The 15,970-nt window shown below is 32.2% G+C and overlaps 1 protein-coding gene and 1 pseudogene across 1 annotated transcript; one reads left to right on the top strand and one right to left on the bottom strand.

Annotated features, from left to right (window-relative positions):
- On the bottom strand, positions 1-5,393 carry LOC111400511 (annotated as a pseudogene).
- Positions 5,394-5,958: 565 nt separating this feature from the next.
- LOC111400512 (glycine-rich protein 5-like) lies at positions 5,959-6,318 on the top strand. The gene has a single exon (XM_023027923.1). It carries the CDS (start codon positions 5,959-5,961, stop codon positions 6,316-6,318), a length of 360 nt encoding a protein of 119 aa, XP_022883691.1.
- Positions 6,319-15,970: the final 9,652 nt, after the last annotated feature.

Raw genomic sequence — 15,970 nt, forward strand, 5'->3', positions numbered from 1 at the left:
GTATCCATTATATGTATTATCTTCAGTATAGATAGAATAGACAGTAAAAATTCATCCTTTTCATGAGGAACTCAAAAAACAATGTAATATACAGAACACATGCTTATACATGACCAAATAATTACCTATACAGGTCTGCAATAACTTGAATACACAACTTTGAGATGGGAGTGTAACTCGACCCCAAACTCTTTGATGCCAAAAGACTTTTGTTATCAATGATCAGAGCTTGCAGGCTGATGGAAGGAACCTACAGCATAACAGCATTTGGTAAACTGGTCTTATTCTGAAGGTCAGTAGAATGCCCAAGAAAGTTCCCAAACCACAAACTCCAGCTAAAACAAGAAATGTGAACCTAAAGAAATTAGGACCCATGCAAGACGACACTTGCTGCTTAGCTGCCTGTGTGTCGTATACATGACCGGCAAGCCAATGTGAGAAGAGAAATGCAAAAGCTGGATTTCCAAGATGCATGAAGTTGAATGTTAATCCAAAGCGTCTCAACCCAAAAAGCTCCGATGTAGTTGGAATCATAATGCGAAATTGAGCACCGTAGCAAATTCCAAGCAATGCTGTTGCAGCATAGAGAGTGGGACTGAGAGCTGAAGCATATAGAAGAAATGTTAAGATCATGATTGTTTGTGCTACTGTCATCCAAAATGTTCGAGGAATCATTTTTGACATGCAATCGCGCATAACATTAAGCCGTCAGATAATGGTGTTACAAAAACTAAAATAAGGAAGCTGTCACAAACATTCCATATTGCATGACAAGAAATCAAGTTGCAGGTGCATACGGGTTTTGAAAGAAATAAGAAAAAGAGCTAATAGTAATTAATTTTCCCTTTATCCCCTCAGTTGCCATCTACATTTAAAAATGTTTTATTTACAGTTAATTGTTCCTCAATATTCTTGCTTTATAAATGGCGATTATACCAGAGATTCAATCAGAAAATGTAGAGAAACAGGGACATGAGTATATGCTGTTTTAATCAATGAAAGATATTGAATCAATCATGGCAAAAATACGATAACCATTCATTTCCTTTTTGACAGGTAAATGAATTATGTATTTAGAGTATAATCATAGTATACATTTTGTGTAACTTGTGGGATTAAAAATTCCTTATTTGGCCGATGCGGAAGTCTGTCTTTACTGATTTCAATTAAGATAATATATAAAAGTCAGAGTCATTTTTCTTCAAATGTTCAATTAAAAATTCCTTATCATAGCAAAAATAATCACTCAGAAGTCTGTCTTTACTGATTTCATGTTAAATCCATAGTTGCAATCATTTAAAAATGATTTTTCCAACTTCTGCTTTCTCACTTTATATGTAAATACACTGCACAAGCATTCATTCATTAAACAAAACCACTCAGCAGCACTCGGAAGCAAGAAATTCAAAGAAAATGAAATGCATATGGCAAAACGAAAATGCCAATGATAAAAGAAATTCCTACTGTAACATCAATTGGCCGCATGTAGATGAACAGGAAATACCCAATCACAAACCCATCTTCGAAAACCGAAGGCACATTAAAAAACCCAGATAAATACACATTAAACCCGTCATTTCTTGAATAAAACCCAGAAAAGAAAAATTAAAAAGGCAATGATACGAATCTATTGTAGTTAACCCATGTGTTGTAGATAAATAATGTTGCAAAATAAAATGATGAGAAATTGAAGGTAAACTGCAAAATCTTACCAAGATATGAGAGGAATTCCAGCACGCACAAACTGAAGAAAGGGATTGGAGAAGAATAAATGAAGAGAATTGAAAAGGTCGTGATTTCTTAGGATGGTTGGAATTTCATTTTGTTCTTTACAAATGTAAGGGTAATATTGGAATTTTAAATTTTCATTAAACTAGAAAACTGACTTCCCTCCTTTTTCTAGAATAACTTTTAGAGGAAATCGCTTTTCAATTAGAAGAAGTCATTTTATAAAATTAGCCAAACGGGTCCAAAAGCACTTTTGGACCACAAAAGCTCCTTCTATTTTCTGAAAAGCTATCCCAAATGAGCCCTAGAAAAAGAGAATATCTCAAGAAGTATTTCGAGGGAGAAATTTTTGAATTGTTCTAAAATTCAACGCTCTTGTCCCTATACGTTCACGGCTCTATATATACAACAGCCATCCTAGAACCATCGAAAAAAATTTAGAAGCTTATTTGGCAAAACTTAAATTATAATTTAATCTAGTCAAAGCACTACAAAAAAAAAGGCACTAGTCTGGTTCGGTTCTTAAACCCGAATTTTCAAGTATTTAGTAAATGGAACTGTCATGTCCAAATTTAATTATGGAACCTTTCGGGTTCGATTCCATTATGTTCGGTTCGATTTGATTCTACTTGGCTCTTGGGTTCCATGCAATAATGAATTTTTTTAATATTTACAATAACGTTACATTAATTCAATTAATGATATTTTTAATTTTAACTCTTACAAAATAATGTAGTCCAATCATCCTCTCTTCGTTGAGTTCTTCATAGATTTAATTGTTAAAATCATAGAAAGTGGAAGATAGCGAGCTCACAATAATGAAGAGAGGTATAGCCGAGTTTTCAATTCAATTTCCTCAAAATTGTAGAAACAAGAATACAGTAAAGTAATAGATTTAGTGAATTTAAGTCAATTTGATTAAATTGAGCTTGGGCTGAAAATTAGAAATAGGAAAATCATATTTTTTATTTGGGATATAATTAGTTAACAAATTTATTTAGAAAAAAATAAAATATTTTGAGTTGTTTAAGATAAATAAATTAAAAAATAGAAAAATTCAGTTCTTATTCGATAATTTAGTTCTTGGTCCAAAATTGAGAACTGAATTGAATCCGTCGATTTTCAATTCAAATACCCATTCATGAATTTATCTTAATAAGAATCGCTTGGGTCAATTTGGTTCAAGTCCAATCCGATTCGATTTGGGAGTTATATCCAATTCTAATTGTAAGAAAGAGAATCGTGATTACTTACTGAGTATTCAGAAACGACTCTAGACCCAAGGTGACCTAAAAATTTGCAAAAGCTGAACCAACTTAACAATATGGTCGTATCATTCACACCAAGCGAATCTCCAATCTGTGCCAAATTATTAAGGACAGTTACTCCAGAACCAAACCCAAGAAAGTAAACAGTCCATGGGAGCCAAAAATCAGCCTTCACTATATCTTCAGGGAATTTGAAGTCTTCTCCTCTCCTAGGTTTCTTCTTCTTCTTCTTCACCGCTCCCTCATCCACGGCAAGAGGAATATCCACTTCTGAGATATCTTCGCTCTCATAGAAACTTCCAAGACATTCTGCTGATGAAGATGGATTCAGCAAAGGACATGTCAGGGTCGAACCACCGTCGTCACTATCAGATTGGCTAGGTTTCTTATGATTAGCAGGGAATAATGTCATTTTTAATGGTATTGCTAGAGGAGCCATCAAAAGAATGACCACTATGGAGACAAATATGTAGGAGATGGTGTTACCTAGGAGTAATGCGCCTTTTAAAATTGTCGTTGTGAGGAGATAAATTCTGAGGGACAGACGGGTTCCTTAAGTGAAACGAAAATAAGCATGCTCCGAAGAGTCTTCAGAAGCTGGACTACAAGGCCGGATAAAATACATCATTGCAAAACATATGATGGGAATGCCCAGCGTTAGGAGTAGTAATAGGTTTGAAGCTGACCCATTAAGCACCATACTGTAAACCTCTGTATAAACTGCATCACTGAACCCAACATAACCTTTTAGTAGTCCAGCAACTGTTCCTCGATTGTGAGGAAAATTCCTCATGTTGGTAACCCAACAAGTACTGCCATACCAAGCCATGCACTACTGTTAGTGGCAACACATAGTACAATCCACAGCTGTCAGAGTATCAAATATTAAGTTAGAAGAGATCTGTCACTGCCTGAAAGGGAACTAAAATGGTGATGAAGGTAAAATCTGAACTTTGTTCAAAACATTGTGCCAAATAAATAAAGAGACATCGTTATTCTAACTGGTTAGATAGTGATTAGTAGAAACTTACAAAATGGTTCTAGATGGTTGTGTAGTGATTTTCAGTTAACAAGATGTGGATGTTATGAAGTGGGCAGTTAGTAGACTATTTGCAATGATTAGATAGAAAGGAAATTTGTTATCTACCATTTACATGTAGATTATATTATGTAGTCATCTTTCAGGTGATGCATGCATGAAGAAGGAAGATGAAGATGGTGGTGATAGCAAAATAACCACTATCCGAAATTATTTAACTGTTAAACGATACAAATTAACTAGCAATTTGAGGAAGTGAAGAATATAAGCTCAGAGGCTGTTGTGAATTAATGCTGAGTAGCAATCACAAGATGATCTCAAGAAAAAATCTGGTTTTTGGATAATAAGAAATCATTGACCAACTCTTCGTGAAACGTAACACATCTAGATCTGATGATGACCACCCAATGTGGCTGTAGGGCCACCGCCACATGTTCCAATGAAGTTGGAATGCATTTTTATTCATTGGACATTGTGGAAGGGGTCGTCTGCGATGTTGGACGGTGATCATCAACCATGATGACGAATAGAAATGTTTGTTTCCTATACAAGTTAGTCGAGAATCAAGATGGAATTGTGGGTGTAGAGCAAGAACAAATCTTTAAAAGAGAGTTTAAGTTGTTGCAACTCTTGTAATCAATCTTCAAATCTTCATAACAAAATTCAATTTGCATCAATATTTATTTTTCTTCAATAAATCCCACAGCTTATATGAACTACCATACTCACTACAAATTTATTAGAATCTTTCTAAATAGGATCGAGTTCGGTGCACTCTCCAAACCAAAGAAATATAGCTATATAAGGGTTCTGTTTTACAATGGAAAGCAAGTTTTAGTTGCATAAATAATTTATAATATGCAAAGCAGAACAAATTTGATGAGATAGAAACTAAAACATGCTTTTGCTCGAAAAAAATAACACAAAATCAGAAAAAGAAATCATTTGTAAACATGTCGAGGGTAAAACCATACATCCCAAGTCTTAATAGAGGGGGAAATGCAGAACTTACAACCCAATAAGGCAGGGACTGAACAGTTTGGCTAACAGAAAGATAAAGAACACCATAGCCCAAGAAAGAGGCCAAAGCACCCACAAGAAGAACAGCCCGTGGTGGGAATTTGTTGCAGGCTATGACTGGAAGAATCTCAACATTCTCCCCAATATCATTTGCCACTCCAAGAAAGGTCAACTGTTTCTGGTTGAAGCCGAGAACTGATTTCAGTGAAGGAGAGTATAAAGGAAAAGTATAGGCACTCCCTGCTGCTATTTCTGCCCGAACTGCAGCGCCTAAGCCCACCCATGGTGGCTCCATTCTTCTGGGAAGATTCTTTGATAGAAATTCTTGTTGTTACTTAGCTCAACGCCGAAATATATACATAAACAGAAAAAAGAGTGTGCGTGAGACGGATTGTTGGGACTGGAAATTTTTGTGGGAGACGGGCAGTAATTGTGTATTGTCTGTAATAAAGACCAAACACATACCATCATGCACTTGGGAAAAAAATAGGGATGCATGACCAACAATGGAAGGAAACAGGAAAATAAATGTTTTGGTAACTTAATAAAAATAACACGTGAAAATTGGAATGGAAATTTACGTGACTGTGTAATCTGAATTGTTGCACTATAATATATGAGTTACAGTGATCTTCATAAATAGCCAAACGCCTGGAAAGATATGAGAACGTGTATAAACCACTAAGGAATATGAACTTACACTAATTAATAACTATAAAAATTAAATTAAATCATTAGTACGTACTTAGTAACCGCCAAGTTAATGAGACCCCCATTAATTCACACATTAATTCAAGAATTAATAAACTTTAATGCAAATAACTGATATTCAAGCTATAAAATCCCTTTTCTGTGTCCTAAATTCTCATCAATCAAAAATCTATCTTTTACTTACAAATTGAGATGACTTCCAAATTTGTTCTCTTGGTTCTTCTTGGGGTTCTTATTTGCACCACCACTGCGAGAAAGCTAGTTGACTCAGATGATCCTGTCAATGATAAAAATGTCTCCTTTGATCACTGGAATTTAGGAGGTGGCGGTGGTGGTGGAGGTGGTGGTGGTGGTGGAGGAGGTGGAGGACTAGGGGGAGGGTCTGGTTTCGGAGAAGGATTTGGTGGTGGGTTTGGAGGTGGTGCTCAAGGAGGAGGAGGAGGTTTTGGTGGTGGAGGCGGTGGTGGAGGCGGATTGGGTGGAGGATCTGGGAGTGGATTTGGATTTGGTGCTGGCTATGGCGGTGGAATGGGAGGTGGAGAAATCCCTTAAGTAATTAAAGAAGTTTCAGTCCCATACATTTCCAATTCATACCTAGTGATCATTTTCATGAATCAATTAAAAATAAAGTACTAGATTGCATAAGTTTAATGTAAGGTTCATTTTGTTGATTAATATATTTGAATAAATTTGATCACGATATGCATTATTTACAGTAAATCCGCAACTTTAATATAAATTTCATTATGCAAATTGTTTCATGTTTAATAGATAGTTTTCTTTCAGTAATTGAAGAGACGAGAAAGAATTCTTATTTTAGTATGAGAACTACATAAAATAATTTCATCTTCTAAGCAATCGAAGAGTAATGGTCCCTTAATAGTCAAGCCAACCTAATATGCCCCTAAGTAGAAGTTATGTATCGCATGTTATAATTTAGAAGTAGGAAGCCGTTGGCAGGCAGTGAGCCATCCCTAGAGATCAATAAATAATGTTAACCCAAAAGGAATTTATCGAGGTTCGAAGTTTCGTATATTTAAAACAAAAAATGCATTTAATAAATTAAGTTGAAAAAAAAAAATCACCCGCAAAATCAATCATTATTATCAAGTGTTGAGTATTTTCAGCCAAATGATTTAACATTCTAGTAGGCTTGTGATGTTTAGTTTATGGATTAAGATAACTAAGTGAGAAACATGAAAAGAAATTTGTAGTTCAACTATTTGACTGAGACAAATTAAAGTTTGGTAATTGAGAGTAACCCACACATAAATTTTACTGATTTGCAATATCCATTCTAAGTAAATAGGAATAGACGTTTCTAATAAATTTCAAAAATGTAATAACATGTTAATTAAATATACATTTTTTTATCTAAATATTTAGCAGGACCATGCAAGCGCTTAAAGTGCTCAGAGAAGATTGTAAGAGATGGTTGAAAGATTATTTAAGTAGCCTTTTTGTAATCTACTTTAAGGATTTTGTATAGATGTCCCATTTATTATCAATTGTAAAATATTTGTCAATTTTTCAAAAGGTACTCAAAAATGTCCTTTTGGGTGTTAAATGTCCAAATTACCCTTGTAGAATCCTTTTTGAGTACATAAATTGCTCATTAATACTAAGTAATGCCATGTTTTGATGTTTAACTTATGTAAGAAAAATCTATGAATAAATTTAATATACAATAAATAATAGAAATTTTAGACAAGAAACAAAAATAAAAATTATCTCATAATCTTTTCTTCAGGTGCTAACCATAAATATTAATAGTTCAACTGTCGAACTAGAATGTGAAGATTGATAGTTAAAATGTCGAACTCGACACTTACTAAATGTTAGGAAATACATTTGAACTATCAGCCTCACTGGTTTGCTACTGTTTGGTATAATTGATTTGTAGGTGCCACTTGCATGATTTTAGAAGTCCAATATATAAATTGTGCCGAATGTTTATTATTGATATCTCGAATTTTGAGCTATGAGTAATAATTTAAGATTTATCTTGTCGCATGGAGGTGAGTTGGACACAATCGAGTCACATGTTCGAGCCCGTTATAGCACCAAACACATAAAGTAGAATGATATTTATGGCTTGAGGTTGTATTTTGAACATTACAATTATGTTGTTCGTTGTTTATGTCATATTGTCGTTTTTGTGTTATTACCATTGTAGCTTTTATTTTGGTACAAAAAACGTTCTACTTTTTACAAAACATAAGATTTTATTAATTGCGAGCTGTTAAGTAGTAAATGAAATAAAATATCCGAACATAATGATTGATTAAACACGCAATACTATGGTTATTTATTAGAACGTAATTTTCATTAAAATTAGAAAATTTAAATGTAACCGATAACATTAAGCATTATTTGCTTATGTCAAGTTTCATCGACATTTGAACTTTCGCTCCCATTGACTTCCTCCTCATCATCCAAACTTATGACAATGACCTCGGGTGATGAAACATTACAATCAGAGGAACCATGTATTCGAAAAATATCATCGACTTTATGGTTGAGTGATTGAGATAATTGGCTAGAAACATCATCCAAATTAGATAATTGGTTGAGTGATTGATTTTTTTAACAAATGTTATGTCAGTACTTTAAAAGAAACTCCCCAAGTGCAACACATAAATCAAATTTTCTAATCCACAATGACCATTGAATGAACCACATTGCAACCAATTGAATCAACCATAGCATGAAACATAAAATGAACCACATTACCTAAGCTATGAATCAACAGATTGAACCACATTGCAACAAGTTGAACATATCCAAAAAATCAACTTTCATTACTAAACCTACAATGAACATGTATATTCTAATAAATCACAATTAAAATGTATATTCTAATAAACCAAAAACTCAACTTACATCCAAGAACACCCTAAATCCCTTACAAGAATTTAATTCATGAGAAAATAAACAACAATGGACATGTATATTCTAATTTCAAGGCAAACCTACCACCTATTAGAGACAAAAATACAACTTCCTAAAAAAATCCAAATTTTTTGGCCAAAGATTCAACATTTTTGAATAATATTAAAAAATTCAAAAATCTTAAACCTTAGTTAATGGAAAAATGGGAGATGAACATACCTTATGTTAAAATGAGAGTTGATTTGGGGGATACAAACTTTTTGTTCTCTGTCAATTTCGATATATACTATGGAAGGAAAAATCAACCACTTGAGAATGAAGTGAAAAATGAGGTAAATGGGGTGTTTTATCGATCATGGGAGTGACATAAGTTAGAGTTTTATTTTTAAACAATGGAGGAGGATACGAGGAAGAAGAAGAGAAAATTTCAATAATGGAGGTTGGTTGTGAGTTTAGTACATGGGTGGGAGTGGGGATAGGGGGTGATGTTTTCAACTAGGGATGTAAATTTGGTTCGTTGGCTCGAACAGTCTATAACACGGCTCAAGAAAAGCTTGAAACGACCTAACTCGTGGCTTGGAAGAACTGAGCCAAGGCTTGAGTCGAACACCATTTTGGGGCGTTGACTCGAGCTCGAGCCAACTCGAGTGGCTCGACGATCCACACGGGCCAGCCCATAACGAGCCGAGCCTTAGGATAAAAAAAATGCCCACAAGCAACATGAATATGAAAAAAATGATAACAATAAAATTTAAATGAAAAAACTGCCTTAAAACAGATAGCTACAGTAGCTGCCTGTTTAACTACGCATGTTATGCCAGATTGAAATTTGAAATTCAAATGTCAAATTTTAATTTCAAATTTAGTTGAGTCGATTATATATTTTTGCTATAAATATGAGTTAAATTTTTGAATTTCATATCAATTTTTTCCATCAATTGTAACTTGCAGTATTCTAGTTTCAACTTCAATTTTCAATTTTTTTGCTCTAATATTCAATTTCGATGCCACAAAGGAATATAAGGGTGTTTATTATTTGACATTGTTACTTGTTTTACAACACTTTTTCTACATTTCACAAACATTTCATAAATTTAGGAATTTGACAATTTTTGTTGATGTAGTCTAGCTTATGGAGTTAAAATTTTGTAAATCTTGGGAAGAATTGCCCTCTTTATTTTTTAGTTTCAGTGATGGACACTTATTAATTTAACTAGCACAAAACTATTATAAAGGAAATTTAAAATTTCATAAATGTGGAATTATCACATGTGTATATATAATCAATATTAAGTAAAATGTGTAACTATTATGTTGAAAAAGAAGATTAGTGTAGCTCTACTCCCCAAGGTTCTTTTTTAAGAAATATTTCAACAAATTCATATGGTATATGGAATTATTTGGATACCAATACACGTGTTTTCTCATATAGTTCTACTTCATCAATATCTAGCGCGATAGAGATTAGTGGTACAAATTTTGAAATTCCCTATGAGTTAACTCGGTATATGTGCATGGACGTTCGTAGTGTATTATAACCGAAAGAATTATGGATATTTAGTCTTCTATAATGGTGGAGATGTAACAAAAGGTAATATCCAGTTGTATCCAAAATTGCATATGATCTACTAACACATCCACTATCTACAATGGCATCGTAGGCTGCATTTAGTTTTAAGTAGTTGCATTTTATCAAACGAAAAATCTAGACTAAAAGAAGATATATTGGAGGTTTTAATATTCTTGAAGAACTGAGAATGTACGAAATTACGTATTCAAGAACAAATTGACAGTATCATGGCTAAAGAGTTACAATAGATCCAAGTATAAGAATATTGTAAGTTTTTAAATTGATTAATTTAAAAAAAATGTAATTTTTTAAATCTATTTGTTTCAAGAAAAACTATATACGAAATGTTTTATTCGTGTACAATTTTAACTACGTCTACATTGATTTTAGCCGGTCTCAAGCCCGAAAAGGGAAGAGGGTCGCAACTTTTATTTAATTTATAATTTGAATAAATTGCACAAATTTTAAATTCTTTAAAAAATATATTAGAATTGTCACGAATTTTAAAAAAAAAATGCAAGCTAGCTCAGCAAGGCCTTGAGCTGAAAACATGAGTCGAGTCTAGATTTTTTGGTCGAGCAAAAACTCGGCTCGGCTTAGGCCCAAAAAAGCTCCAACCATTTTTACTCAAACCAAGCCCAAACTTCTAGTTTCGGTTCGGTTCGGCTCGGCTCATTAACATTCATATTTTCAACTTTTTAGTATAATTTTTTCAACTAGTAAAATCAAAAATTAACAAATGACATGTAAGGTATTTAAAATTTGTTGAAGTGCAAAAAAATTCAAAACATATTTGTCAAAATTATTAAAGTGTGACATTTTATAAATGTCAATCCAAAAAGTGCCATGGGTGCAATTTCCTCTTTTACTTTTTGTATGAAAATTACTCTACTTTGTCATTTACTTATTAGCTCTAGTTAATAAATAATAAAACGACATTTCAAATGTGATATCACTTGAAGTATGTTGCATGACATTTTTCTATTTGTTAACAAGAGTTGATTTAATAAGTTGTGAAAATTTTGATCGAGTGGCAGTAAAGAAGAAAGTCAAAGAGGGGGGTAGCAATCGCAATTTGGATGGATGATTTGTTTCCAAATATTCTGGAAATTACTTTAAATTATTCGGAGCAATGGATGTGAGGTTTTTCGATATCACTGAAATAGAAAAGAAAATATAATAGGGTTACATTTCTTTGAGGTGGTACTCAAATCTCCAACTTATTATTATTGATTTACAGTTCTAATTATCACTTCTAATTTAAGTGTAGTAATTTTCACATTCACTCAAATTTTCTAAATTACATATGTTTTTCCTTCCTTATACTTTTGAACTTCTTCATGTCACCGTTTGTTGGTTAGTGTATTAGAAATGATCTAAATGAGAGACTCATTAAACATCACTCTACATTTCTGCATTTTTCAATTTTCAACTTCATTATTTTTACTATTAGCCACAAAATTCATTTTCCCTGCTTCATGATCTTCAACAACTCTGTAACATTAATTTTTTCCGACTCCATAGTAACAACTCTTCCTTAATTGTCTTTCGTATAAGTCTGTACTTCGTTTACTTTTGTCTAGCTCACAGGCTTAAGCTTTTGTTTGATTTTTGCTTTTAATGTTTTCATGAGGATTAGAGGAAGTTGATATGGATATATAAATTATTCGGAGCAATGGATGTGAGGTTTTTCGATATCACTGAAATAGAAAAGAAAATATAATAGGGTTACATTTCTTTGAGGTGGTACTCAAATCTCCAACTTATTATTATTGATTTGCAGTTGTCCACCTTTTAAAATTGTATAAACTAAGTTCTTGTTAAACCCTTTTCTTCCATTTATCCGTCATAAAGTCCAATTTTGATCGAAACTCGAATTAAAGATGGGGTTTTTTTATTTCTCTTTCTTTTTTTATTAAATTTGGTTGTATTTATTGAGTTTATCTTTCAAACAAAGTTTCGCTATACAGAATTTTGGGAAAATTTACAAAATACACGTTATATTTAGGGCGTATATACAATTTTCATGTTATATTTTGAACATTTACGTTTTATGTACTGTGTTTTACTTATTGGTAACAAAAAAACATATTTGATAAATACATTGATATTTATCATTTTTTTTCCATTAAACAAAATTTTTTTTTATTTTTTGGGTGCTAATATTTGATTCATTAGTGGTTTTTGCCCTCTGATTCAATCCATTGAAATTAATCATATGTTGCATTAAATTGTCTACATCAATGATAAGCCTACCAAAAATTAGTATTAACTCTGTTAGGTATAGGTCTTAATAATTTCTCTCCGACCATACACAAGTCCCATTCCCTTTGTCACTTTCAATACCCACAAAATCCTATCAGTGCATTGATTCGGAATCTCCCCCAAATCTCAATCTACGGCTTTTGAACTGCCACATATAGACCACCTCGAGAAATTTCAACCTAAGTTCCCTGTGTGACCAAGACAATACATCATAGTCTATTGCCTAGTAGGCTGCTCAGTCAACTTGACGACTGCCCGACAAAAGCAAAAATTGACCAATCCACAAAGGAGCCTCTCCGAATGTAGTCGAGTAGGCCCTTTGCTTGATCGTTAGATGGACAATTACTTTTTAAAATATATCTATGATCAGTTTAAAAATGTAGTTGATCATCAAATTTTTTATCAACTTTTACGTTATAATCGAGGTTGATCGATAAGCTTTTTGTTCTACTATCATGTTGCGCCGAGGTCAGCCACAAATCTTTTTATAATTGCTTGGGTGTCAGAATACACCACTTTAATATTCTTTGCATTTTAATGAATGGATAAGGATACACATCTATTCATACGTAACAACCTTCATACCACGTCACCAAGAAAGAGGATTACAAGAGTTTGATATGGATATGTTTGGAGTGTTTTTAAACCATACTATTTATAGTTTTGTTATTGTTTGCATTTGTAAAGAAGATTATTGATTTGGGAAGTTGTTTGCGATTACACATTAAGAAAATAAAGTTGTTTGGGATTACATATTAAGGAAATATCTTTATTGTTATACTTAATATTAAAAATTGTATAATTTATATGGATATCATTTTTTAGCAGAAATTTTGTGAAATGAACGGAAACAAAACAAAACAATTTATGTTTGATTTCTTACGGTCTACTAAAATAATTTAGCAAATAAAAATGGATTAAAAATCATATCCGTTATCAAACTTTTAAAATTTGTAATTTTAGTTGCTGTTTTTGACCATTTTAGTAAATTTAACTGTTTTGTTGATACATTTCGATATGTTGGTGACCTTGATGAAAGTATTAACTGCAATTAATATACTGATAATAATATTATTTTTTCCTATATGTATCCACGGTCTATAATATAATATTCAATTAATTATTTCTAAATAGTCCTTTAATTCTATAATCATGTGCTATTATATACTAATCACAATGATGTTCATACTTGCCATCTCAAAATGATTACACATAATTTTTGCTTGAGTGCATTCATTAGCAAATAAGGAATATAGCATTGAAAATTTCCTATGCTTTTGATAATTTATCCAAGATTAAAAATCGGCCTTTAAATAATATGGTATGATTTAAACATTACATTTCCTCACATATCAATGTGATAGAGTAGTTTATTGAAGATTAATGTTAGCTTATTGCTTAAAAAATAAAAAATAAAAAATAAATCGTATTTTCAAATTTAGTTAGATGAGAACATATTTAATACACGATATCGACCAAAGAAGATTAAAAGTTAAAACGTATATTCTGATCTACCTATAAACTGACTTCATGTGTAAATTGACCTAAATGGACTTATTCGAGTTCATTAGGCTTCGGTTTCTCAGTAAATTATCACTTCTAATTTAAGTGTATTAATTTTCACGTTCACTCAAATTTTCTAAATTACATATTTTTTTTTCCTTTCTTATACTTTTGAACTTCTTCATGTCACCGTTTGTTGGTTAGTGTATTAGAAATGATCTAAATGATAGACTCATTAAACATCACTCTACATTTCTGCATTTTTCAATTTTCAACTTCATTATTTTTACTATTAGCCACAAAATTCATTTTCCCTGCTTCATGATCTTCAACAACTCTGTAACATTAAATTTTTCCAACTCCATAGTAACAACTCTTCCTTAATTGTCTTTCGCATAAGTCTGTGCTTCGTTTACTTTTGTCTAGCTCACAGGCTTAAGTTTTTGTTTGATTTTTGCTTTTAATGTTTTCATGAGGATTAGAGGAAGTTGATATGGATATATTTAAAGATTATTTGGTTGATCTGGAAATGTTTACAGTTCTCTTCTTGTGTGTATTTCTAGACCCATATACACTGACGGATCCAGCTTCCGACATGAACACTGGCTAATACAGCAAAAAAACAAAAAAATTACATATAAAAAAATTTTTACTAAATTTTTTTTCTTTTTTTTTTTTTTTAAAGGGAATTTGGGGCGGACGGACGGACGGACGGACAGACTGTAACACTGACCTGCCCGTCCTTGAATCCACCTCTGCCCGTATACTGATTTCAGCTGGACAACTTAAAATGATTTCAGTTGAGATTAACCTTTGTTCATGTGTAAAATAACTTAGACCAACTGATTTAGGTTCTGTAGTGTTGGTCTTCCCGTTAATCATTGCTTTCACTTGTAATTTAACAATGTTCATATTTATTCAAATTTCTCAAATAACATACGTTTTCACATTCATACTTGCAACTTTTAACCATTTTGTATCATTGTTTGTTGATGAATGTAGTAGAGATGATTGAAATGAAACACTTATTAAACGTCACTATGCATTTTTCCATCTTAAAACTTAGATCTTCATTATTCCTACCGTCAGCCATGGAACCCATATTAGTCTATTCACAATCCTTGACAACATTACGAGACTTTCATACGCGCAATCAGATCAACCTTTATGGTTACAACTATCTGTTAAAAGAAATACTAGCATATCAAAAATGTTTGTGACCTTATGTAGATTTCATTTCATCAATATATGAGGCAGTGACTTTAATGTTCATTTCATCAATACTTGTTAAATTTATTCATGTTTTAAATGTTACTAGAGCCTCATGACTTTTCTCAATCAATTTTATTTTACATTGTGCTTAATCTAGTATTATTATTATTATTATTTGGTAGTTTTTTAACTAAAAAGAATATTTTTCATTTTATTTTAATCAGTGGTAAATTTATTGTTCTGGTGGATTCTCTGAAAACATCTACCCCATGAAGAGTCAGGTTGTTTTGATTTTGACAGTATTTCTCAATGCACAAGTAAATCATATAATACTGTCATTCGCCAACAACAAAATTGAAGATAGATAGATAGGATGAATCGAGTTCAAACTGTAAGTATTGATCATCTTAAAAGGGTAAGGCCCTGTTCTCTTTACCGTTTTCGGGCCGTTTTCTGTTTTCGATTTTTCAAAACGGTGAAAACGTGTTCTCTTTCCCGTTTTCGAAAACGAATTTTCGAAAACGAAAAAAAATTTGTGAAGAAAACACAAAACGACATTTTTGTCGTTTTGGGCGTTTTCAGTGTAAAACTTGAAAAAACTGAAAACGCGGGAAACACCTTTTTTTTTTTTTTTTCGGAGGTGGTATGGTGATTCTCAAAATTTCAAAAAAAAAAAAAATTAAAAATTATTATATATATATATATATAATTTTTTTTTTTTTTTTTTGGGGGATTTTTAAGGCTTCTATTTCAAATGAAGAA

Source organism: Olea europaea, chromosome 10 (genome assembly GCF_002742605.1).
Source record: "Olea europaea var. sylvestris chromosome 10, O_europaea_v1, whole genome shotgun sequence".
Classification (NCBI taxonomy): Eukaryota; Viridiplantae; Streptophyta; class Magnoliopsida; order Lamiales; family Oleaceae; genus Olea; species Olea europaea.

What these genes read in the sequence shown, in the direction of transcription:
- LOC111400512 (XM_023027923.1), top strand. Translation starts at nt 5,959, where the DNA reads ATGACTTCCAAATTTGTTCTCTTGGTTCTTCTTGGGGTTCTTATTTGC.